The following is a 26,981-nucleotide window of genomic DNA, read 5'->3' as shown; positions in this document are numbered from 1 at the left end:
ACAAGGTAAGAGCATCACCAGATTTTCCATATGAGTTATCTCCAGTAATGTAAGTAGCATTAAACTCAGGAAAACCAGACAATAGAGTCTATAACCATCTCAAATATCTGGATGCAGATGTGTTCTATTTACAGAAGACAAGCTTATCTACAGTAGGGCAGTTACATGAAGCTCAGAGATATTGGCAAACAGGTCCATCTTTCTGGTCTCTGGTTGTGAAGTCATATGCAGGAGTTGCAATTCTGTTTAACACTCAGAATGTGATTGTACATAGATTGACAGAGGTAATGATGGGTAGATGTCTGTTTTGGAAGTAACCCTTCAGGGCAGAAGATTCAGGTTCATCAATATTTATGGACCCAAGACAGTGTCAGAAAGACTCAGATTATTCCATGAAGTTAAGCAGTATTTTTTTTACATCTATTCCAGTGGGACTAGGGATTTAAATATTACAAGGATGCCAAGTAACAGATTGGCTGGCAAAATGTTGAATAAAGATTCCAAGGTCCTGAAGAGGATTATTTTGCAAGCCAGTTTATGTGATGTTTTTGAACAAGATAGTAGAAAACCAGGCTTCACTTACCCTTAAGGTGGAAGAAGTAGTAGAATAGACTTGACTTTTGTGAGTCCTACAGAAGATATTAATAGGATGAGTGAAAAATGACTTCCTTATCCTGGTCATATGGTCCTGTATTTCTGCCTGGGTCCTAGAAAGTGTCCAGATGTAGATTGAGGGCTGTGAAGACTTAATCCTGGTCTGTTAGCGCATGTACTGTTAGGGGTCCTAAGGACCATGTTTAAGAAACACTGTGTTAGAGGATTCTGTTGTACAGGGTCAGGTAAAATCCTTCTTTGAGTGACAATAAGAAAGGTTACATTTTTATGAAAGCAGTGTAGATTAATGGGAGGATGTCAGGAAGGATAATGTTTCTCTATTTAAGAGACTGTCAGTTAGTTAGGAAAAGAGTAAGTATAGCAACTATATAAGACTTCATAAAGAATTGGGAGTCACTTAATTTGGAGGGAAGGGACTCCTAGGGTCGTTTACAAGAAATTTGGGTCGGTATTTTTGGAGTGGTGAAATCGTACTATGCTGACTTGTTTAAGAAAAAGGTTTTGAATAAAGAAAATATGGCCCAATTCTTGAAGGCAATCCTAAACCTGGATTTCTCCCTCTTGACAGAGGCTATTGACAACTTGTGGTGAAACAAAGTATTAATATCACCCTAACCAGTCTGTCCCTCATTTCATACAAAATGTGGATTATAGCATGTACTTTTTATAGCCCTTGCTTTTGTTTCCCAGTCCAACAGAATACCACTGCAGTGTCGAAATACATGTGGATAAGGGGACATTGTAGCTTATTGTAAATATGTATATTATTTATTGTATATTGGTGATGTGGCAGTGAGGTTTTTATTCCTTAAAGTGAAGCCAGGGGGTTATGGGTAGGGATCAGGTTGCAAGATACTGGAGGGGGAAAACTAATTAGTGTCTATTGTTCTCAGAAGACTATTCCAGACAGCCCATTTAGCAGAGGAGGTTCTGCAGAAGGACAGCTCATCATCACTCCCCTCTCCAACCACCCCTAGTCCAGCACTGACCAATGTTTAACAAGGAGAGGCTCAGGGGTTTGGCCAGAGAGGGGAAATCTCTGTGGAAATTAGACCGTAGATATAAGGAGCCACTCCAGGAGGGGGAGGGGGTGTTCATTCTGGGATTTCATTCATGGAAGGTGCAAGGTCTGGTTGTTAGTTGTTGTTCTCTACCAGAGTCTGCATATGCAGCTGAGAGAGATCCATGGGTCGTCAAGTCCGGACAGCCAGGTGACTGTAACGCCTTAAGCTTGTGGGGTAAGGGACTGATGATGTTGTAAACCTGCCTGGCATTTATTTACTGTGTGTACATAATAATCTAGTGATTGTTTTTATTACAATAAATGTATTGCTTTACTTTCTATCTGCAGTTGCCTGAGTGACTATACAAATCCTAGAAGGTACTGGGTAGACTTCCCTGGTATAGGAAGGCACCCGTGGGTAGAAAGCCAGAGTGAAGTGGGTAGAATTAGGCCAGAAAACCCAGTATCTTTACACAACTTGCGTCAAAAAAAGGCACTAGGACCAATTCTGGTGGATGTGTATATAAGGTGTTTTGAAAAGCACTGGTTGTCTCAGTCCATGAGATGTGTGATCGTTGAATCTGTTGTGCAAAGGTAAAGAGCCTGGTGACATCAAAAATTGGAGCCCAATAACCCTGAATGTCAATAGGAAGATTGTTGCAAACATCTTGTTTTCTAGATTAGAGGTCAGTCCCCAGCACTATTACCAGGCTATCAGTTTGGCACAGTTAAAGGGTGGGACATCTCTGGAGCAGTTCTCTCAATAAGAGAGATATTTGAGAGATGAGAGATGTTTTGGGTGTGGGAAGTATGTGGCTTGTCTAGACCAGGCTAAAACCTTTGATAGAGTAGATCATGATTATCTGTGGACAATTTTGTCAAAGTACAGTATTCCAGAACAATTTATTGATTGGCTAAAACTTTATATAAGGAGGCAGAGAGGTTCCCTCTGATTAATGGTTGGCTGGGTGACACATTCAGAGTTGGGGGGGGGCGGTGAGGCAGGGATGCCCTTTGAGTCCTCTCTTGTATGTCTTTGCTGTTGACCCATTTTTGAGGTTATTACAAGTTTGTGGTTTTCGAGCGGTCCTGGCCCCCAACTGCTTGCCTCTGACTCTAATCACATATGTGGTTGATATCACTATAGTGTTTCTGAGCCTCGTGAGGGCCAGCTGTTATCTGCAGCCATCAGAAGCTATTCAGAGGCCTCAGGGTCTCTGATCAACCTTGAAAACAGTGAAGCTTTCTGAACATATCAAGGTGATCCTGATTTTGATCTGCCTGAATTTGCAAAGTCCTCCTCCCGTATTAAGATGTTAGGGGTGAACTTTGGTAAGGAAGAAAATGCTAAGTTAAAATGGGAGATGTAAAGATTCAGTGGTGGAAGAACTGGAGTCTGACCTACAGAGAAAGGATTACAATGTAAAAAACTTTCCTGGTTCCTATTTTTTGTATGTTGCTGTAGTTTTTCCTTTACCAGAATCTTTTTCAACCAGGATCTCTGGTTTGTTCTTCCAGCTCTTATGGGGCAACAGACTGAATCCAATAAAAAGAGGGATCACGTACCTATAGAAGAAAGGTGGTTGTTTGGATATGTTGAACCCAAGGGTTTTCTTTGACTCCTTGTTTCTAAGCGTACATTTTGAAAACTTGGACTCATATGTTGGTTCTCTGTTGGTTAACAGTTTCAGGAATTGGATATTGCCTTTTACAGAATCTTTGATGCAGATGGTAGTCTCAAAAGGGGTAAATGGACGCAGAACTGTTACCCACCATATGTGGAATCTGGTCTCAAATCTCTGAGGAAGTGGGGAACAGAGAAATCTTATATTGAGAATAAGTCAAGTAAAGAAGTATATTTTAAGGTATGGAGGACCTACATTTGTTCCCAGCTTGTACTCAGAGAATGTGTGGATAGAACTTTGCAGGAAAGTTTAAAATTCTCAAATTGGTTGAGACTTCCAGCAAAGATTTTTGAAATAGCTTGGTTGCTATTGCATGGTAAGATGTTTCTCAGAGGTATTTTAACATTTTTAAATGTTTCAGATAACAATTGTCTTCTGGATTATCATGAGGAGGAAACAATGCAACATTCTAAAGTTGATTGCTGAGGAAGCAGAACATTATGTAAGGAAATAGCAGATAGATTTAGGAGCTTACAGTCTCTGAAGTACTCAGATATAGTGTGTTGAGTTCCATCAACTATGAATGTATTGAGAGAGAGTCAATGTATCTGATTATAACATACAAGACTGTCAACAAAATTGCACCGACATACATTCCCTCACTTGTCTCAAAATATCTCCACCTCCGTTCTGCACAAGATCTGCGTCTCTCTTGCACTCACATCCCATTCTCGGTTACAGGACTTTTTTCGGGCTGCACCCACTTTGTGGAATTCCCTCCTTCGCACAGTAAGACTTTCCTCTAGTCTTCAAACCTTCAAGCATTCCCTGAAAACCCACCTCTTCAGACAAGCTTATGATATCCCTCAACCACCAAATTAATCTCCCTAGGTTACCCTATTACCACCCTCTACATAGCTAACACAAGACAACAACCCTCTGACTAACATTGCCACACACACAGCCCACTCAATACTTTTACCTTTGCATTCTAGCTGGTCCATTGTGCAATATGATGTAGCATATGCCCTTGTGTTTCAAACTCCCATTGTCCCATAGATTGTAAGCTTGCGAGCAGGGTTCTCTTACCTCTCTGTCTGTATGTATTACCCAGTATTGTCTTATTAATGTTTGTTCCCAATTGTAAAGCGCTACGGAATGTGCTGCCGCTATATAAATAAATGTTGATGATGATGATGATGATTATAACAACTGCAAAATATTATCACTTGCATTCAAGAAAAAGCATATTCATCAACTATGAGTCTTTCCAATGTTTGAAGGCTGTAAATTTGTTACTGCCATATTAGGGAGATAGCCAATTTGTAAATATGTTGATATTTTCTGTATTGTATCTGTGAGCTGATTATGATTGTTCCCTTTGTATTTCAGTTGGTTTTTATTAATACAAATTGCCTTCATTTTAAAACTATCAAATTCCATTCACTTACAATTTCCATATCGTCACTTCTAAATTTTCACTTTGACCACTGTTTATATCATTAACTGGTCATGTAAGGAGGAATAAAACCACCTTTTATATTCCTTACATTAACCTTTAATTTCCCAATGTATTAAAGTTTCCCAAGCAGTGTATTGAGATCCGCAAATAATAATTGTTATGGCAGATGCTGTTGTTCAATTGTCATCTGACTAAACGTTTCACTTGGGAGTATATTTACTAAACTGCGGGTTTGAAAAAGTGGAATTGTTGCCTATAGCAACCAATCAGAATCTAGATATCATTTATTTCGTACATGCTACAAAATGACAGCTAGAATCTGATTGGTTGCTATAGGCAACATCTCCACTTTTTCAAACCCGCAGTTCAGTAAATATACCGCTTGGTGTTCAACACATGAACAAGTCCTGGAAGAATTTCAATAAGAAAGTGTCTAGTGTGACTTTGCTATTTACATCATTCTCATGTGATCTTTATTTTTCCTTGTATGTACCGACCCTTCAAAACTGGCTTGGAAATAATATCACACAACAGACCAATTCAACTTTACTATATTTGCACAGCTTACATGAAATAACATACAAATATACTGTATTTATGCTAAGTATGCAAATATTTTAACATGTAAAACTGTAATTTAATAAACACCAAGCCTATAATTACTTCTCCTATTTGCTCTATTTTTATTAAATCAGACTTGTTCTATTTCTCCATAATCCACCACCTCTACATTACTTATTATTTGGAAAACTTGTTCCAAATGCTAATGCTCAATTGCCTCCAGAGAAATCCACAATAAATAGTCCATTCCTATTTATGGATTCAGCAAAAGACAACAATTGAAAATGAATCCACAACTAAATGTAAACACTACAATTACATAACATGTGCCCTTAGTATACTATATAACTTAGAATAATTGAATAATTAAAACATTTGTAGGCTATAAACAACTTTCATGAACAGGTTTCTCCTTGGACATCTGTGTGTATTATCTGTGCTAAACACTTTCCAAATTCTTCAATTACCAATTGCTGTGCTAGACAGTCAGAATATTTCTCTTTTTCTGCTATTTCAGCTTGAGCTAGAAGGCAGGCACATGTTGCTCTCACTACTTCCAGGGAAGTACAAGTTCGTAAAATACTATGAAGAAAGAAGATGAGAAGAATGTCAGTGCTCCAATTATATATTACGGCCTGAATCTTCTGTTGACACATGGCTTTATACATCATTCAGCATTTCTATTCCTTCATAGCTTTAAGGAAGAAAAAGATTTGCACCAATTCTTCAAGCTTTAAGTTGTCAGGTCTGGAGTAATGGGGTTTGATCTACATTCACTATTTTCTATAATGATTGTGGGCTCACCTCAGAATGCCACATTCTACTGCTCAAACTACAGTGCTAAAACTCTTAAACAATTTTAATGAGTTATATCCTATAACACATTTTATGCAATCTTACATCAGTTTAGTGTTTGATTGGTAATGTTATGAACAGCAAGCAGGGATGAGCAGTTTTACACAAAATGCCTTATTGTACCCACAGGTTGCCTCAATAAATATCAACTTGCATGATCAAGCACTGAAAGTCACATTAATACACAGGGTGGCCATAGCCTCTATCAAATTAAGGATTGGACTAGGAATAACGACTAAATTACAATTTGGATTTAAGATGTAGTTAGCCTACAGCGCATGCTCATGTTCATGGATTACATATAAGGTGACACCATAGACCTTGTGATTGACATGGATCCTTTAGTAGGTCATAAAGGACTTAGTGGCAAACAATTTGAATCATTGTGGCAACAGGCTTTTTTTTTTTCTTCTAGTTTTTTTCCCTACAAATTACTGTTTAGTAGACAGTGTCACAATGTTACAATGTAGTCAATGTTTGTAATGCACAAGCAATGTACAGAGCAGCATCAACATTATGAGCACACATATTTATTACTGCAGGTAATTGGGAAGAGCTTACCTGTTGAAAGCAATGCACATGGACAATTCAACAAAATCCACTTATGTAATAGATGGGAATACTGAGAGGGGTGCACTAAATACTGGTTCTGGGGGGTGCAGCTGCCTGCCGCTACCTGCACTCATTGTCTGAATAGTTACCGGGCCAGTCCCAATACTACTTTGTGTGTAGACTCTGTGTGTTTTTCTGTTCCTTGACAAAAGTGTGGGTTGCTGAGCTATTGGTTCCATGTGGTGAGGTAATCCTTATCTCACAAGACTTAGGGCTTTCCTGCACACTGTGCAGGAAGCGTGAGTCTGTGATAAGTAGCTGCATCTTACACTGTTGGATATATTGAAACTGTGTGAAACTGACACTGCAGATAAGCCATGATGTGGCTGGGGATGGCAGCATGTTCATGTGGCGACTGGTGGCAGTATGATGTGACTAGTAATGGAGAAATTATGTGGCTAATGGTGGCATGGTGTGGCTCTTGGTGGCATCATGTGGTTCAGGAGGGCATGGTGTGGCTGGACAGTGCATGATGTGTCTATGGGGGACATAATGTGGATGAAAGGGGCATGGTGTGCCTGGGGATGGCCTAATTTGGATGGAGGGGGCATGATGTGGCTATAGAGGTGACAGCATGATGTGGAAGTGTAATCGTGTGGAGGAAAGTGGTAACATTATGTGACTGGTGGTGGAGAAATGATGTGGCTGGGAAAGAAATTATGTGGCTGGAGAGGGCATGATGTGGCAGTGGAGGGCATGGTGTGACTGAACAGGGCATGGTGTGTCTGGGAAGGGCATAATTAGATGGAGGTGGCATGATGTGGGTGGGGAGGGCATGACATAGCTGGGGGTCTCTGTGTTCTGAGGGGGTCAAAAGTATGCTCTCTCTATTGTACAGCAGTTTAAGGGATGCTTTTAATATTATGTGTCGGTCACAATGATGCTGAATAATACTCAGATGGGACTGGTAGATTATGTATTTTATTATAGCTTTAAGACATCCAGCAACCACATCCAGCTACCACATATTTTCTCTGTGAGCTTATATAGACTGTGTATAATAAATTTATACTATATTTTAATATATGTATGATATACTGTGGTGTGATCTGTGTTATGTACTGTTTCCATATTTCATGTAATACATTTTGCAGTCACCAACATTCCAGGATCCATACAAGAATCCAGTAGCAGGTGGTGAAAGCTGCAACAACAGGTAGGATAGAGCAACACAGATTAATACAGGGTTTCCCAAACCCAGTCCTCAGGGCTCCCCAACAGTGCATGTTTTCCATATCTCCTTGCTGGAGCACAGGTGTATTCATTACTGACTGACACATTGTAACAGATCCACAGGTGGTCCTAATTATGTCACACGTGATCTGGAAAATCTGCACTGTTGGGGAGCCCTGAGGACTGGGTTTGGGAAACCCGGGTTTAATATGTAATGTCCAAAGAGGCGCAGTCACACGCCAACATGGTGTGACCACTCCCCTTTCGGCAGCGCCTCTTTAGTTTGCGAAGGTACACAATCTCTGTGCTAAACATCTATGGAAGAGGCCCCAAGAAGTTGCTATACTGGGGTCTCAAATTCCTCTTGGCAGCCCTAGTAATGAGGTAGCTGTTTAAATGCCCAAGCCTTGCAGGAAATGCTACTAAATATAAGTGCAATTTGTGTTTTTTCTTAATCACTAAATTTCTTCACTTGTTCTAGTGGAAGCCTTATTTCTTCATTATTCAATGCATTCATTTCTTACCTACTGAACTTCTTCCATTGGTGTGGCATTGTATTTCTGCATTCATATCAGATTCTTGGTGGTGGTACAGCTGAAATTTTGGTAATTGTGAACTTTCTGCAGCAAGTGGGAGCACTTACCTAATGTCCCTGGGGATTGGACTGTTAACTGGCAAAAAAAAGCCAGCAAAATGTTGTGTAGACAAATGTCAAAAGGTGGAATGTGAGCATGCACCAATGTATACACAAAAAACAATGCATCACCACACTGCTTCCAAGTTTGCAAGTGAACACTGCTCCTTCTATATCATATGCTGTATTCTACTGATTCATACCTTCCTCCATCTGCATCTTGCTGCATAGTCCTAAGAGATTTGCGGTCTGGACTTTCTTTATAATTTTTACATCCGATGCATTTACACATAGAAGAGCACATTATCTTAGCCTATGATAAAGATGAACAAATCACTCATACAATTGTGATACCTAATTCATGGATACTTGGTAATTGTATAAACATTTATTTTTTTTTAAATCCTGTATTGTTACAAAAATGATCATCTACAACATTGTAAAAAAATCACAGCAAAAAGAAAAAAACATTACTCTCTTCTAATTCTTCTGGATCTCTCGGCTGCATTTGACACTGTTAACCACTCTCTCCTCATACAAACGCTACAATCACTGGGTCTTGAAGGCACTGTCCTTTCCTGGTTCTCATCCTACCTATCTAAACGCTCTTTCAGTGTTAATTTATCTGGATCCACCTCTGCTCTGTTTCCTTTATCAGTTGTAGTACCACCAGGCCCGGCGCTCCCATTAGGCAACGTTAGGCAGTTGCCTAGGGCGCCGGGCTCTGGAGGGCGGCACTGAAGTGAGGGGCCCAGTGATAATTAAATAAATGCTACCGCTCGCCCGCCCGATCGCTCTGCCTGCCCGCCCGATCGCTATATTGCGGTGCTGCACTGTAGCAGCACCGCATTTTAAAATTTACCCGGCGCCTGGCAGCATCGTGACGTCACGACGCTGCCAGTGATGAGGAGCCGACAGAGAAAGAAGACAGAAGCGAGGAAGAAGAGAAAGGAAGGAAAATGAAGAAGTTAAAGTGAGTACAGGAAAGAGGAGGCTACAGATAACATGAGGGGACGGGGGACGGATGCTATACATAGGGGGGAGAACGGAAGCTACAGAAAGAGGGGGGAATGGAAGCTACAGTAAGGAGGGAGAATGGAGGCTATACAAAGGGGGGAGAATGGAGGCTGTACAAAGGGGGGAGAATGGAGGCTATACAAAGGGGGGAGAATGGAGGCTATACAAAGGGGGGAGAATGAAGGCTATACAAAGGGGGGAGAATGGAGGCTATACAAAGGGGGGAGAATGGAGGCTATACAAATGGGGGAGAATGGAGGCTATACAAACGGGGGAGAATGGAGGCTATACAAAGGGGGAGAATGGAGGCTATACAAAGGGGGGAGAATGGAGGCTATACAAAGGGGGGAGAATGGAGGCTATACAAAGGGGGGAGAATGGAGGCTATACAAAGGGGGGGGATGGAGGCTACAGAAAGGGGGGAGAATGGATGCTACAGAAAATTGGGGGGGGGGGAGGAGGAGGCTGGAGAAAATAGGGAGACGGGGGATTACACTTAGAAATGTCCTTGAGTTAGAGACTGTGGGGTCTTTATACTAAAATAGTGCCGTGACAAAATGCAGCGATGCATAATGAAGCACAGCTTTAATTCACCTTGCTGGGGCTACTCTAGGATAGTTAAGGAACCATTTATGTGTATTAGTATTTGCCCTCTATTTGGCTCTACTTTGTTGCCCTCTATTAGTATAATTAATTTTACATCTGCAGAATACATTAACAAATGCAAATAAAATAGAACGGTCTGGATTATCTGTCATTTAGATTACCTTTCTCTATTTATTTGCATGTGTTAGCATATTTAATATATCATCTACAGAATACATTAATAGACAGCAACAGAGGAGAGCCAAGTAGTGGCCAAATACTAAAAAAAAAAAGCCAAGTAGTGGGCAGGGGAGCATGTAAGTAAAGCTGGTGTTGCCTATGCGGCTGGCATATGTGACACAAGCTGATGGGCAAGGGGTGACATATGTGAGAACAGCTAGTGGGCAGATGGAGATGTGTGAGTGAAGTTGGTGGGCAGCGGGGTACATGTCAGTGTGTAACAGGTGAGTGATGTCATGTTTTCTTTCCTTTCGTTTGTTTTGTTCTGAAGTCTAGCATTTGGAGCCTCCCCTCTAGATATCCTGTGTCTGCTCCTGGGCAGCAGTGAAGCCTGGACAGCATTCTGCATCAGACATCAGTGCTGCGTCAGACATCTGGACTGCATTGTAGCCAGCCAAGAGGAGGTAAGAGTTATTATTTTTAAGTGTGTTAGTGGCTGGGAAATTAGAATTTTTTTTATTAAGGGGGGGGGGGGGAGGGGGCGCAAGCTTAAGCTTTGCCTAGGGTGCCGGGCAACCTTGCACCGGCCCTGAGTACCACAAGGCTCAGTCCTAGGTCCTCTGCTATTCTGTATCTACACCACTTCTCTTGGAAAGCTAATAAGCTCCTTTCGATTTCAGTATCATCTCTATGCGGATTATACACAAATCTATCTATCCTCTCCTGATCTTTCACATCTGTGTTGTCTCGCATTACTGACTGTCTTTCTGCCATTTCATCTTGGATGATAATTAATATTGTTGTATATAAGTCTGACCATTCAAAAATCATATGGATCAGCAAAAAGGTCTCCCAATACACATAATATAAAGAAGATCCTTTATAAACATGTAGATTTTGTATATCCCATATGAGTCCTTGTTTCCCACTGTATTAGAGTAATGTTAGTCTTATATTAAGGGAAAATAAACTGGCTCATAATTCAGTTAATAAAACACAGAGGTAGCAAGATTGTCTTAACTAGGTCCCCCTAATATTTATTGTATAGCTCCTATTTAACGCTGTGATATCATCACGGTGAGTTATACTGGTTTAAGGTTAGATCATTGATATATTTCCCTTGCTTGGCTCTGAAATTGATTAACAACGAAGGACATGCTGTTTTAAATTAGTAGTGATCTTAATTTTTAGAGATATTCCTATTATTTATGTTTGACTGGTCAGAGAAGCAGCGAGTGCAGCGTCCGCCGACGCGCGTTTCGCTAGGAAGCTTTGCCTTGAAAAAGCTTCCTAGCGAAACGCGCGTCGGCGGACGCTGCACTCGCTGCTTCTCTGACCAGTCAAACATAAATAATAGGAATATCTCTAAAGATTAATTAAGATCACTACTAATTTAGGCAGACAGTTTATACTGAAACCTGCCGGATCTGGCAATCTCTCTAACATTGGAAATTACTTGTAGCTCACACTCAGAGCATAGCGAGACCCCGTCTTAACAATATCAAATACCATACATAGCGGGGAATCTAGGATATATACCCCATCCTTATATTAAACATTTCCCTTGAGGGCAAAACAACGAGTCACAGAGTCCGCTGAAAACAACCCCAGCCACATTACATCAGCTTTATATAGATACCAGTGGAAGAGGTGCTCATATTTAGGATGATATCAGCGTGACTCTGACTAAACGATCTTGCTATACACACTCTAACTCTAACGTGAATGATTAGATTTATAAAACAGCATGTCCTTCGTTGTTAATCAATTTCAGAGCCAAGCAAGGGAAATATATCAATGATCTAACCTTAAACCAGTATAACTCACCGTGATGATATCACAGCGTTAAATAGGAGCTATACAATAAATATTAGGGGGACCTAGTTAAGACAATCTTGCTACCTCTGTGTTTTATTAACTGAATTATGAGCCAGTTTATTTTCCCTTAATATAAGACTAACATTACTCTAATACAGTGGGAAACAAGGACTCATATGGGATATACAAAATCTACATGTTTATAAAGGATCTTCTTTATATTATGTGTATTGGGAGACCTTTTTGCTGATCCATATGATTTTTGAATGGTCAGACTTATATACAACAATATTAATTATCATACGATTGAATTAACATATAAGAGAGCAGCGGGGCAGCTTGGTAGTCTCGTGTTACTACCTATCTTAACAGAATATTACTTTCTTGACACTCATCCAACTTTCACATTTTAAACATTTCGCTATGGGCCCTCATGGAACTCAAGATATTGAGGATTTCTATTAAAATAAACTAATAAAATGTAAGTTTTAACTTTCTGACCATTAGAGTGCCTCTTTGCTCGGACACACTTTTTCTTTCTCTAACTTAATAAATATTGACCTCAACATTGTGTGTGAGTGCACCCTCCATCATAAGCAATATGAAAAATTACCTATTATATGATATATAGGAGCATTAATGGTCAACCTAGTGCGGTGTAAACCAATTACTCTATTACATTTCATCTTGGATGTCTTCTCGCCAACTCAAACTCAATCTTTCAAAAACTGAATTAATAATATTCCCACCCAAAAACAGAAGCTTCCTGCCTGACATTTATATTTCTGTTGATAACATGACCATAAATCCCAAACCGCAAGCTCGCTGCCTAGGTGTAATCTTTGACTCACAACTATCATTTATTCCCCACATCAACTCTATATCTAAATCATGTTAGATACATCTAAAGATCATTTCCAGAATACGCACATATCTCACACAAGACACAGCGAAAACCTTAATTCATGCACTCATCATCTCCCGCATCAACTATTGCAATTCCCTCCTTACTGGTCTTCCCAAAATCAGACATGAAGCCCTACAATCTATTTTGCATGCAGTGGCTAGATTGATTTTCCTTGCAAACCGTTCTTCCTCTGCTGAGCCACTCTGGCAGTCTCTACATTGGTTGCCTGTATTTAAACGAATCCAATAAAAAATTCTTCTAAGATACAAGGCAGTCAACAAAATTGCACCGACATACATTTCCTCACTTGTCTCAAAATATCTCCCTATTCGACACCTCCGTTCTGCACAAGATCTGCGTCTCTCTTCCACTCTCATCCAATCCTCCCATTCTTGGTTACAGGACTTTTTTCGGGCTGCACCCAATTTGTGGAATTCCCTTCCTCACACAGTAAGACTTTCCTCTAGTCTTTAAACCTTCAAGCTTTCTCTGAAAACCCACCTCTTCAGACAAGCTTATAATATTCCTCAACCACCATCTTAATCCCCCTAGGTTACCCTATTAACACCCTCTACACAACTAACACAAAACAACAACCCTCTGACCAACATTGCTACACACACAGCCCACTCAATACTTTTACCTTTGCATTCTAGCTGGTCCAGTGTGCAATATGATGTAGCACATGCCCTCGTGTTTCAAACTCCCATTGTCCCATAGATTGTAAGCTTGCCAGCAGGGTTCTCTTATCTCTCTGTCTGTATGTATTACCCAGTATTGTTTTATTAATGTTTGTTCCCAATTGTAAAGCACTACGGAATTTGCTGGCGCTATATAAATAAATGTTGATGATGATGATGATGATGAGTATAAACAGCAGTGGCATGCTATTGACTTTGGTGATATTGAAGTACTAACATATACTGCATTTTGATGTGATTACTGGGTCTAAATATTGAGGCGGATACTGAAGAGTTGGCCCCAACATTATAAGAACAAGAATATGATAAGCAGTAGTACTTTAAAGATAGTCTCACTCTCCAAATACTTGTTCAGTCTGGCCCAATTGATATAGCATTGTATATGAAAGGACAGACTGTGGGAACCATATTCGTATTAAAGAGCAGGGAACAAACAAATGACAAAACAACTGTATTTCCTTTTACTAATAGACCAAATATTCCTCAAATAAAATTTAGGCTGGACATATTATCCTCAAAAACAGTCTTATGTCTTATCCCATTGTGAAGACTTTTGTCTAAAATTTGCCTTAAATGCTAATCTCAAAGCAATGTTTCTCAAATTAATGTTATAGTGACTTATGAATGTTTTAGAGAAAGACAGACATGGGGCTAGATTTACTAAACTGCTGGTTTGGAAAAGTGGAGATGCTGCCTATAGCAACCAATCAGATTCTAGCTTTCATTTATTTAGTGCATTCTACAAAATGACAGCTAGAATGTGATTGGTTGCTATAGGCAACATCTCTACTTTTTCAAACCCGCAGGTTAGTAAATATACCCCATTCCGGCTGTCAAATTTTTTGTGGAGAACACTGTCAGAGATTTACTTAAATAAAGTCAAGATTACAGAAAACAGAACCTCCCTGTATTCTTACAACAGGCGCAAGTATGGGTAAATAGGCAACATAAACACTAATTGAAAACTGGCAAATCAGTTTCTTCCAAAGGCATTTCTGTAAGCTATAATATGGTATCTTATCTCACTGAATTGATACTGAAGTGAGGATCCTCCTAAATAAATGGAGGTAAACTTATCAAGCTGTGGGTTTGAAAAAGTGGAGATGTTGTCTAAAGCAACAAATCAGATTCTAGCTGTCATTTTGTAGAATGTACTAAATAAATGATCATTAGAATCTGATTAGTCGCTTAAGGCAACATCTCCACTTTTTCAAACCTGAAAAAGTGGATAACCCCATAAAATAATACTATATTTGCTCATCACAAATTGAAATTGTAAAGCACTCAGAGTATGTTGGTGTTATAAGAATAAATGTTAATAAATAAACAATGTACAAAATCATTATTAATATTATTTTGATTTTTACCCTTAAATATCTAGCACCAACATGTTCTGATGTGCTGCAAAATCAGGGAGAACAAATTGAACAAAACATAATTAAAACTACAGTAAAACGAAAATAATGAAACAGAAGGTGAGAGGGTCCTTCTCACTGCATCTTAATGACCAAAGGTTTACCAACCTCATAACATTCACAATAATTTTTAAGACACCCAGATCGCTTGCAGTTGCATCCTTTTGTATGCCGAGGTTTAACATCACCAGTTTTTACCTTACCAATCTTAGGCTGGAAGGCTTCTGGATTTCTATCTAGGCAAGCCTAAAATAAATGTGTATTCATATTTAAAAATATTCTGAAACTCAAGACATGTCAAACATATGCAAGCTGTTCACTGTTCATTATGTTAAAAAACATGCACCATTGAACATGAAACATGATTCACAATTTACCAGCAAGCTAAAAAGTAAATCATTTGGCATTCTGAATATGAACATTCAAATTACTGTGTTAATTGCCATTTGAAAGTTTTAGGGTTTGTACTCAAGGCACTACATTCACTGGAAGAAGCAAAGAAATTGACTGACAACATGGGCCTGATTCATCAAAGCACGTCTCTGCCGATTTGAGTGTATTGCATGCAAAATCACTCTGAGCATGCCCATAACTGGGACATACGCTTGTGAATCCAGTCCTGTTCCATGCGCCTGCGAGCACAAAGAACACTTACTATAGCCTACGATTCTGGGGAGTGAATTGGGCGGAGAGGAGCGTTTACCGTAGTGAATTTACACTAAGGGCGTGCCAAACTCGAGCACACGCAGCCACATCCGATTCAAGCTTTGGGCATCTCAAAGTTACTTGTTTTTCTGCCGTATATCTTGCTCCAGGTGAGGGGCTAGTCAAAGTCCTGATTAACAGTGTTGACAGTCTCGTATGCATGCTGTAGCGTGTTTGCAATCACAAGCAACTGTAGAAATATATTTTATGCTTACTGTTTTAAAATGAATGCCTTTATTATTATCAGGTAACATAAACGCAAGATTTTTTAAAATTTATCTGTGCGTTCTATTGCGAATTTATAATCCTCATAGGTATTGAATGCATCCTGCTACGTCCGACGTGTAGTTGTGCAAAGCAGACCTGCGCCTGATTTCAAAGCACATGCATCTTGAGACCCGTGCCTTGCTGAATTTTAGACGCAAGCCTAAATACCTGCATATCATAATGAATGCGGGTTGCGCTCAGAATGCGTGCCTTGATGAATAACGTCCCATATTGTTAATATGACCAGGATGGATGGACATATGGACAGCATCTTTAATCAGTAACACATATATAGGAAAACAAGTAATAAAACATATTATTATGGCTGCTAGTAATTTAAAAGGATCCTGCCTTATGATAACTTTTCTTGCTTATGTTAAAAAAAATTGCTATAGGCAAATTGATATTTGTAGCAAATAACTGTAAAAGCCTAGGTACACATCTCAAGGAGGGCTAAATAATGTGTCGCAATTTGTTCAACAAGCAAGATAATGGAATTTACAATTTTAGTGATATTGCCTTACCTTTATAGCTTTAAATCGTTCAGACTCGTGGTATACATCGTTATAACAATTGTTACAGTTGCAGTTGCTGCAAAATTCGCCATTCGCAAAACAATCACAATAACTAAATACAAAAAAGACATTGTAAAAGAACGTTTGTGTGCATAAGAGACTTACTATGTCATTTGTAAATATTATTTTTTTTACAATATAAATGATATAAAAAAATGTATGAGAACTCAATGTTGCGCTGCGTGATAAATAGAGTTGTTAATTGAGTGTGCAAAATGTATTTAATGGTCCCAAATTGGTATTGGTAATTTTAATATGAAAACAATGACTCCTGCTGGCTTGAATATAGATTTTGATCTAGGTCCTTTCTTAAAAATATAATCATCTAAGTTGAAAACCTATCATAAGCAATTATTTATATCTTTTTTTATATATATAATCATTATTTAAGAAACCATATATTTTTGAAGGGTAAATACTTATGCTATTGCCGCATTATTTTAACATATTTAAACATATTTTTTTAGTGCCGTTTAATTTTATTTTATTTCCTTCTTTTATTTCTGGAATACCAAGACCTAAATGCTGTGTGCGTAATATTGGGAACAATTAGCAAACTTCCATAGTTTTTAGGATTCTGATTTTCTATCTGTTTTATGTGTTTTTAACAATAATTAAAAAAAAACAAATAAAAAACTGTAGGGAGAACAACCTTAAAAAGCCCTGCAAATCAGCAACTACCACTCTTTGAAAAAGTCCTCTATAAATGAAACGTGTTAGTGGAAGTCCACGCTTTTTGATTCACATGTTACGCCATACAGGAAGTCCGTGCATTCCATAATGCTTTCAAGCATAACAGGACTGCAGTGTTCAGCAGAGCAGCCCTAAGAATCGGACGCCGAGAGATGACCAGCAAGTTTAACTGGACGAGACAGGGTAAGAGCATAGTTAGTATAGTGAATAGGGACAGCTTACCCCACACGTTCGGGCAGCAGTGTCTGAATCTGGTGCTCCATTGCCAGAATTCTGTCTGGAGCATCACCTCTATAGTAACGGCATTAATTAATGCTACAACATATTCAATGAGCTTTGCATTTCTTTTTATATTCATATCTTACACTTATATTTGATCCTGTTGCACATACTTGTATAGAGATTGGTACTCATTTCAATACTGTTCATTTTAATACTGTTCTTTTTTATCAAACATTTATGAGTCCACACTCATATTTATTTAATTTATTATATTTATTTTATTTGCGCTCCTTTTGTCTTTTATCTTTCAATTTGTTTTAAATGAGAAGCAGCATATTTTACATCTATATAAGAGCGCTCATCACATCACTATATAATGGGAGACTGTATTCACTTTCCGGTCCTGGAACCAAGGCGATGCAAGATTATGTGGAGGAGAGGCCTTCAAAATCTCCAGTGGGTGCCGGATTTTTTTTGGTATCCAAAATGGACGGCAGTCTGCATCCTGGTATCTCCAAGACTATTTAGATTCTTTCACATTCTGTCTGTTGGCCTTGTCTGTCCTCTGATGTCAGGGACTTTGTTCTTTCCTGTGAAGATTGTGCAAAAAAATAAAGCCTCCAGAAACTGTCCTTCGGGCCAGCTTATGTCCTCGTCTACCCCTACGAAGTCTTGTACGCATATGTCAATGGATTTTACTATAGAACTGCCATGCTCCTCAGGGTACAACACCAAATGGGTGGCAGTAGAACGATTCAGTAAGATTTCTCATCTCATTCCCTTGACCAAGCTTCCAAGTGCTCAGAATCTTGCATTACTCTTTATTCAGCATATTTTCAGCCTCCACTGCCTCCCCATTAATATTGTCTCAGATCATAGCTCCCAATTTGTTGCCCAATTCTGGAAGCCCTTCTGTAACCTCCTCGAAATTAACATCAGTCTCTCAGTGTATCATCCTCAGTCCAACGAACAGACTGAAAGTGTTAATCAATCCCTGGAACAATTTCAATGATTATATACCTCTGAGTTTCACAACAATTGGTCATCCTTGCTCCTGTGGGTAGAGTTTGCATCTAATAACTCCTGTCATTCCTCCACTCAAATATATAAATTTTTCTGCAATTTTAGTTTTCATCCTATATCTCCTCGAACTCCTTGTCCTCTTGCAACTCTTCTGGTTCTCTGGAGATACGCTCTACGACTTACCGTCTCAGGATCATCTGGAATAAAGTTCATTCCACCTTACTTTGGGCCTTTTTTCAGTCAAAAATGATTGCAGATCGCCACCGTAGAGCTTGCTCCTTTAAAGTGGGTCAAAAAATTTGGCTTCATTGGACCTTTTTCCATCGTCAAACAGGTTAATCCTTAGGATTAAAGCTACCCCATTCGCTGAGGATTCCAAATACTTTCCACTGCTCTCGTCTCAAGCCTGCCATCTCTGCAAGCAACTTTAGGCTCCACCAACCACAAAGATCTTGGCCTGTCACCGTGGATGGTCGTCAGGAATTTGTGGTAGAAAAAAATTCTGTACTTAAAGAGTTCAAGGGCAAATTAATTTCCTGTTGCATTGGAAGGGTCATGGTCCGGTGAAAACGAGCCTGGGTGCCGCAGAGGTGTTTACATGCCGATAAGCTTATTAAAGAGTTCTTCAGACAATTCCCCAGGAAACCAGGATGTCGGGTTTCCTTAACCCCTCTTCAAGGGGGGTGGTTTTATTAGGACCTATGGTGGCTCATGGCCCCTCTCGTTGGACTGTGTCCCGGCTGTCATGGCAACAGCCGGGATGTCACTTCTGGTTTCATCGTCCCAGTCGTCACCAAGCAAGTACGGGGGCCAGGTGATGCGCAATTCGTTTAAATGAATTAACAGTCTCCTGAGGCTGACTGGCACCTCTGTGCTTCTCCCCTTTTCATTGGCCGGGAGAGCTTGCTTGTTTTTGAACTTTGATTGAACGCTGATTGCCCCTGACCTCTGCCTGTCTTTGGATTACTCGTGTTAGCAACCTGCCCTGACATCTGACCTGTCCGTTAATCCTGCTCGCTACTGACCCATGAACTTTTGGAATGTCTCTTGTATCTGCCTTCTGTATTCCCGGTTACCCTCCACCTTGTGCTATCGGTATCACTGATAAACTTTTACTACTCTAGAGCGAAGTACTGGGGACATCCGTGTAATGAGCGTTTCGTCGCTATCCAATAAAGATTGTCGAATCTCGATTTGTTTCCATCGCAAAGATTTATTCTCAAAAAGTAGCAGTAGATATATCTTAGCGAAATAATAATAAGTACAGCCGTTACTTATCGCAGGCGCTCTGGATCCAGTGTACAGTCATTCAATCCTGAAGTCTGGGGACAAGATGTCTGAACACTAGATGAGGAGCTGCTGCTTATATGCAAACAGTGATACAGTGAAACAATGCAAATGGTGTGGCTTGCTTCTATTGGTCCAGGTTTCAGGAGGGTCCAGGGGGTTGTAGATCATAGGCTAGTTTAAGCTCAGGAATCCAAAGGAGGGGGTCATCTCTCCATGGGATGGGCTCTGATCTTCCCGCCAAGAGTTCTCATCATAATAGTCCATAATGCCATAACATTAATAACTTGCGTATTCACCCTGCGATCCCTTCGCAAAGTGAACCGGACAGTGGGAAATGCGAAGGGGATAAGTATGATACCACACATGACTTGATTCCTTCAACGTGTACCATATGTTTTACTGATATGCATATTACTCATAATATTACACATAAATACTACTATATTTCGACATAAATGACTATGTGTTGCAACTACCATTAATGTGTGCTATTTTACAAGTGTGCGTGTTTATGCGAATGTATGCAAAAGACTAAATACTGTTGTTTCCACGTGTTGCAGCTCGTGCCCTTTCACGCCGTAGCGTACCGTACGCATCTTTTCAAACAAAGACAACCAAGTTTGCTCGATTTCAATTGAAATGACTTTATCCAATTTGCTGACTTCGACATCCGAGTACCTCCGAACATAATCAGTTCTATGGGAAAGGTGGCTGCTAAAGGTGAAGTCACCTATCCTGTTTGGTTCTAAAAGTCTATCTAGGTATCCATTAGCCCTAACAGCTAATGGCTACCTAGAGAAGAAGACTGTAGCAGTGGATTGACGAAGACAAGTCTGGGAAGTGGGGGTGATTTTAATGTGCAGAATTACAGTTTTTCCACTAGGACATATTATTATTAGTACACATGAAAAAGACTGATAGGAGGGTTTTCAGAGGAGATAATGAGACTATGAACTGTTAAATTAATGGTAAGGATGGAAGGTAATAATTTAATAGTGTGTGTTTGATATTAATTTATTGGTGGGGGATATTTAGTGGTGGTGCCTATTAATTTAAAGGGCACTATTTAATGCTGGGTTGGTTTGGGGTCTAATAATCGAACACGTGGCTAAATTTGGGGAGAAGGATGTCGTCAATGTGAATATCAACTATTTAATGTCTGGGCTGTTTAGGGAGGGAAATAGGTTTATTTATTTAGCGTAAATACTATTAATTTAATGTATGGGCTGGTTCATTAATTTGTAGGCTTTCCATATCACCTCTCCTTTTTCTAAACATGGATCCAACATTAAAGGATATACACAAGTAGATACTGAGCATAAGACATGAACAGCATCTGGTAGTGAAAGCTGGAAGATCAGGTAGGAGAGAGTAGGTCAGACTTCTAATTGTTCTGATCCTGATGGGGCAGTCCTGATTTTGGGTGACTCTTGCACTCACTGGGACTTCATCCCAATCTAGAGGGCAGGGCCCAGACTTTGCACTCTTTATAAACTATACTATTGTGATAGCCATGTCCTCTGTGATATCTGACCATGCCCCCTTTAGTGTCTGGTCACTCCTTTCTAAAAGCTGGCCACACCTCTTCTGAGGGGACGCTATGTTTGCATTCCCCCGGTGGGCCCTTCATGTCCAAATCCGACATTGATTGTATCCATATAGTGCATTTATATTGCCGTACAGCCGGTACCCTAAAAATATAGGTGTGGCTGAGCGCTACCATATTTCCTTCCAATTTAGCTAGAAGAAATAAGATGGGTTAAAGCAAGAAGTGTGGTTACTTTTATTTTTTTGTATGTGTTAAAAGCTCTTCAGCAAATTTACGGTATGTTCATAGGTTCATGTACAATGTAACAAACAACAAGAACAAACCCAGTGCGCTCCAAACAGAAACAATACAAAATGAATGTAAATATAAATAAGTGTAACACCCCCCTAGTGGTGTTCTAGTAAAACCCTGCACTTCAGTGAATACAGGAGGGGTCACCTAGAGGGTAAGCTAGAAGTTTATAAAAAGTTACATAAACTGGTTACCATGGTGATAACCCAGCCCAGCCTGTGAGACTGAGTGAAAGGAAGGAGGGGCTGTCATTAAGGGGGGATAGAGAAGAGAGACACAGGAAGAGAGAGATGTAGCTGGGGACTGGGAGCTTCCTCCCAGGCTCCCCCAGCATTCCCTGGAAGTCTGAGCATGGTGACTGCACGAGGGCAAGGAATGTGTGCCCTGGATGAGGGGGAGAACTCCATGTCACTATAGAGAACCCAAGAGAGAGGGGGACACTTCGCATGGAAGAGACCCTGGAGGAGGGTTGCTACAAGAGGCAAGGTAGCTGTAGTGTCAGATCCTGAGAGAACACAGAGTGACGTGTCAGAGCACAGGAGACATCATCCCCGCAGAGGAGGGATGAGCTGCAGTTGAGAGGTACACAGAGTGTGTCAGAGCTGCATGGAGGAGAAGCTGCCTGCCTATTAGCATCCATGTGAGTGCCCTTGCAGAGGAGGGTGATCTGCAGTGAGTATGGAGTGCAAGAGACATGTAAATTATGTTATTTAACATCTGGATAACATTAAGAACTGTGCTGGAGAAAGTAAGGAGCTGTATATATTTTTCTTTATTGCTGCAACCATTATGATTATCGTGCTGGAGGAAGAGGAGTGTAAATAAAAGTTCAGTTTATCATAGAGATGGTCTGGCGCCCAAATTATTGTGACTTTTATTGCATTGCACCACAAAGTGACATTACCTGTGTCCTACTAACTACAAAGAAACACCTGCATGTGCAGGGACCCCCTGATCATTTACAACCATGCCCATCAGCTAGCCAGGGCTTGAGAAGGAGGTGCACTGTGTACCCTTTGCACCTCATACTACACACAGTGACAGGGGGTTACATAAGGGAAAATCCATCCACTATTGCATCCCTATTTGAGGGTGCCAACCTCATATAGAGAGGGTGAAAATAACATTATAGGGTGTGCGCCAAGAGGAGGATCCTAAAGGAAAAAATGTGTGCGGGATGGCAGACCTTGTTAAAGAGATTTATTTAGACAATGTGGAATGAACAATGAAAAACAGTACATAAACATATAAACAATCAACCACAAATCTATACACACTGGTGTGTCTGCAGATGATAATGAAATGTATTAATGAAATGTAGTGGAATTAAAAAAATAATAAAAAACATTGGAAATACACTTAGAATTCAGATATAGTTGTCCTCATTATATTGAGAAAAAACAGTGTCTGGCCAGTACACATTGATAGAATCATCTAAGATCCTGGTATGTATATGCAACAGATGGATAACTTCTTGATCCAGAACTTCAAAAAATAGCGGAATATACTTTTATAAAATAGTCTCACCCACTAGTTGAACTCCTATTGACGATCTGAATATGCACCCTCACAGACGATGCTTCCAGAGGATCAAAAGAGGGTGAATTAGAAACTGTGTGTCCCAGGCTCCAAAATTACTGTTGTAAAGGGGAAGACGTCCAAGCTGTTAGGGAACAATTCCCCCTGTATATTTAAACAGCCAAGTGTGTGTCTTCAAAACGCCGAATATACGGCTGATCTCGGTCTGACATGCTGATCCTCATGCAAGTGGAGTGGGGTGCTGTATCCGCTTATAGAAGGTGAAAACTGGTATTGGAAATAACGGTCAATCCAAATACTCTGTTTTGTCCAAGTATATTTTCAAGTCCATAAGAACATATTAACTGACGTGTTTTGTCAGCACAGAGGCTAACTTTTTCGAAGATAATGAGCTAGCACTTCTTTCAGTCCTTTTAAAACTCTGTTCCAATGTTAATTGGATTGTGGTTTCAAATGAATTAAAAACTGCTGAACTTAATTAAAGACTTATTTCAACATTTTAGTGCTCTATTTTGCATTTGTAGAAGTCTCAGTATTTCTAATCTATAGGTCAAGGATAACTTTAAATTAAAAATGCAGTTAAAGAAATGAAAGGAAAAAAAAAACCTTTTTTTACAAATAATACATACATTTATATATATGATATATACATATATATCAAATGATATACATACTATATATATATATATATATATATATATATATATATATATACATACATCACAATTTTACTACAAATAAAATTTGTTTTGTAACACGTCTTTAGAATCTGTCAGTATGATTCTTCACCACAGCAGCTGCAAAGAACATGGATCCAACATCTGGGGACACAGTTCAGACACCCAGGGCCTGATTCATTAAAATATGCAAAACGCACGTAATTTGGGCATATGCACATCCATATTCAAGGTCAAGCGTATGTAGGTGATGAATACGGGAGTAACTAATTTATGTGATGTATAACGAACACATGTATCATTGCATCTATATTTGATCTTCTTTGTGAACAAAAGCACCTTAGTGCACTACATACTACCTTTTTACTCCTGATTAACAGAGGAACGCACAGGCATGTAATTCCTTCTTCACCATTATTCACTAGAATGTTCCTAAACACTCATGTTTCTTGACAATGACTGCATATAAATCTTTTACATGCTTTACCACACCAAACTGCACTATTCCATGAAATCAAATGATGAGTTGTATTGTTTTCAATGGGCATTACTACTAATGGCCATGTTCTCTTTGATACTGCTAACCATTAATGAGCATTATCATGGGCACTATAAATGCCATATTTGACCACTCTGGGAATTATCAATTACAATAATTTTAGGGGATTGTCACTGGCATAATAATATTCTACTTAAGGAATGTACGATTGACAATGTTATTGATCTTCATTACAGAGTCTTAATGGAACGCGTTTAGTCCAGTTGTAAATGTGTGCAACAAAGACTTTTGCATTTTTATCTACAGTAGAAATGGCAGATCTGTTGCTGGCTATAGCAGTGTGCTGGGGGAAAAAATGTTGTGTGTATGTTCCTTGCAGGATAACCCCACCCTTTCAGCACCTGTTATGGCCTATAAATTGATTTGAGCAGCTTCCACTTTTGTATTTGTCTGAGAGGCATGTTGGTGTCAGTAGCTGAGGGGGAGTGCTGACATTGGATTGCTATTTGGAGGCTTCTGGGGTACCTCTTTGGTAAGTTAGCTCTCAATTTAAAAACACATATGTATGGCCCAAATATAGGGACTCTCATTGTTTAGAGTAGGACCATCCTATATGCAAAAGCGCCTTGGCGTGGCAGGATGGCTTAAACATACATTTGCAAATGTGTGCAACAAAGACTTTTGCATTTTTATCTACAGTAGAAATGGCAGATCTGTTGCTGGCTATAGCAGTGTGCTGGGGGAAAAAATGTTGTGTGTATGTTCCTTGCAGGATAACCCCACCCTTTCAGCACCTGTTATGGCCTATAAATTGATTTGAGCAGCTTCCACTTTTGTATTTGTCTGAGAGGCATGTTGGTGTCAGTAGCTGAGGGGGAGTGCTGACATTGGATTGCTATTTGGAGGCTTCTGGGGTACCTCTTTGGTAAGTTAGCTCTCAATTTAAAAACACATATGTATGGCCCAAATATAGGGACTCTCATTGTTTAGAGTAGGACCATCCTATATGCAAAAGCGCCTTGGCGTGGCAGGATGGCTTAAACATACATTTGCAAATGTGTGCAACAAAGACTTTTGCATTTTTATCTACAGTAGAAATGGCAGATCTGTTGCTGGCTATAGCAGTGTGCTGGGGGAAAAAATGTTGTGTGTATGTTCCTTGCAGGATAACCCCACCCTTTCAGCACCTGTTATGGCCTATAAATTGATTTGAGCAGCTTCCACTTTTGTATTTGTCTGAGAGGCATGTTGGTGTCAGTAGCTGAGGGGGAGTGCTGACATTGGATTGCTATTTGGAGGCTTCTGGGGTACCTCTTTGGTAAGTTAGCTCTCAATTTAAAAACACATATGTATGGCCCAAATATAGGGACTCTCATTGTTTAGAGTAGGACCATCCTATATGCAAAAGCGCCTTGGCGTGGCAGGATGGCTTAAACATACATTTGCAAATGTGTGCAACAAAGACTTTTGCATTTTTATCTACAGTAGAAATGGCAGATCTGTTGCTGGCTATAGCAGTGTGCTGGGGGAAAAAATGTTGTGTGTATGTTCCTTGCAGGATAACCCCACCCTTTCAGCACCTGTTATGGCCTATAAATTGATTTGAGCAGCTTCCACTTTTGTATTTGTCTGAGAGGCATGTTGGTGTCAGTAGCTGAGGGGGAGTGCTGACATTGGATTGCTATTTGGAGGCTTCTGGGGTACCTCTTTGGTAAGTTAGCTCTCAATTTAAAAACACATATGTATGGCCCAAATATAGGGACTCTCATTGTTTAGAGTAGGACCATCCTATATGCAAAAGCGCCTTGGCGTGGCAGGATGGCTTAAACATACATTTGCAAATGTGTGCAACAAAGACTTTTGCCTTTTTATCTACAGTAGAAATGGCAGATCTGTTGCTGGCTATAGCAGTGTGCTGGGGGAAAAAATGTTGTGTGTATGTTCCTTGCAGGATAACCCCACCCTTTCAGCACCTGTTATGGCCTATAAATTGATTTGAGCAGCTTCCACTTTTGTATTTGTCTGAGAGGCATGTTGGTGTCAGTAGCTGAGGGGGAGTGCTGACATTGGATTGCTATTTGGAGGCTTCTGGGGTACCTCTTTGGTAAGTTAGCTCTCAATTTAAAAACACATATGTATGGCCCAAATATAGGGACTCTCATTGTTTAGAGTAGGACCATCCTATATGCAAAAGCGCCTTGGCGTGGCAGGATGGCTTAAACATACATTTGCAAATGTGTGCAACAAAGACTTTTGCATTTTTATCTACAGTAGAAATGGCAGATCTGTTGCTGGCTATAGCAGTGTGCTGGGGGAAAAAATGTTGTGTGTATGTTCCTTGCAGGATAACCCCACCCTTTCAGCACCTGTTATGGCCTATAAATTGATTTGAGCAGCTTCCACTTTTGTATTTGTCTGAGAGGCATGTTGGTGTCAGTAGCTGAGGGGGAGTGCTGACATTGGATTGCTATTTGGAGGCTTCTGGGGT

The 26,981-nt window shown here is 39.9% G+C and overlaps 1 protein-coding gene across 1 annotated transcript in view; it reads right to left on the bottom strand.

Moving 5' to 3' along the window:
- Positions 1-5,240: 5,240 nt before the first annotated feature.
- Positions 5,241-26,981, bottom strand: part of LOC142104108 (protein lin-54 homolog) — a 67,191-nt gene continuing 45,450 nt past the window's right edge. Inside the window, exons 5-8 of the mRNA XM_075188597.1 lie at positions 16,660-16,762; positions 15,362-15,409; positions 8,744-8,853; positions 5,241-5,848 (exon numbers count right to left, since the gene is read on the bottom strand). Of these exons, the coding sequence (XP_075044698.1) occupies positions 5,662-5,848; positions 8,744-8,853; positions 15,362-15,409; positions 16,660-16,762 (448 nt within the window). The 3' untranslated portion in view covers positions 5,241-5,661. The remainder of the gene's footprint in view (positions 5,849-8,743; positions 8,854-15,361; positions 15,410-16,659; positions 16,763-26,981) is intronic.

The sequence above is a fragment of the Mixophyes fleayi genome, chromosome 10 (genome assembly GCF_038048845.1).
Source record: "Mixophyes fleayi isolate aMixFle1 chromosome 10, aMixFle1.hap1, whole genome shotgun sequence".
Taxonomy (NCBI): Eukaryota; Metazoa; Chordata; class Amphibia; order Anura; family Limnodynastidae; genus Mixophyes; species Mixophyes fleayi.
This window is presented reverse-complemented; position numbering and strand designations above follow the sequence as displayed.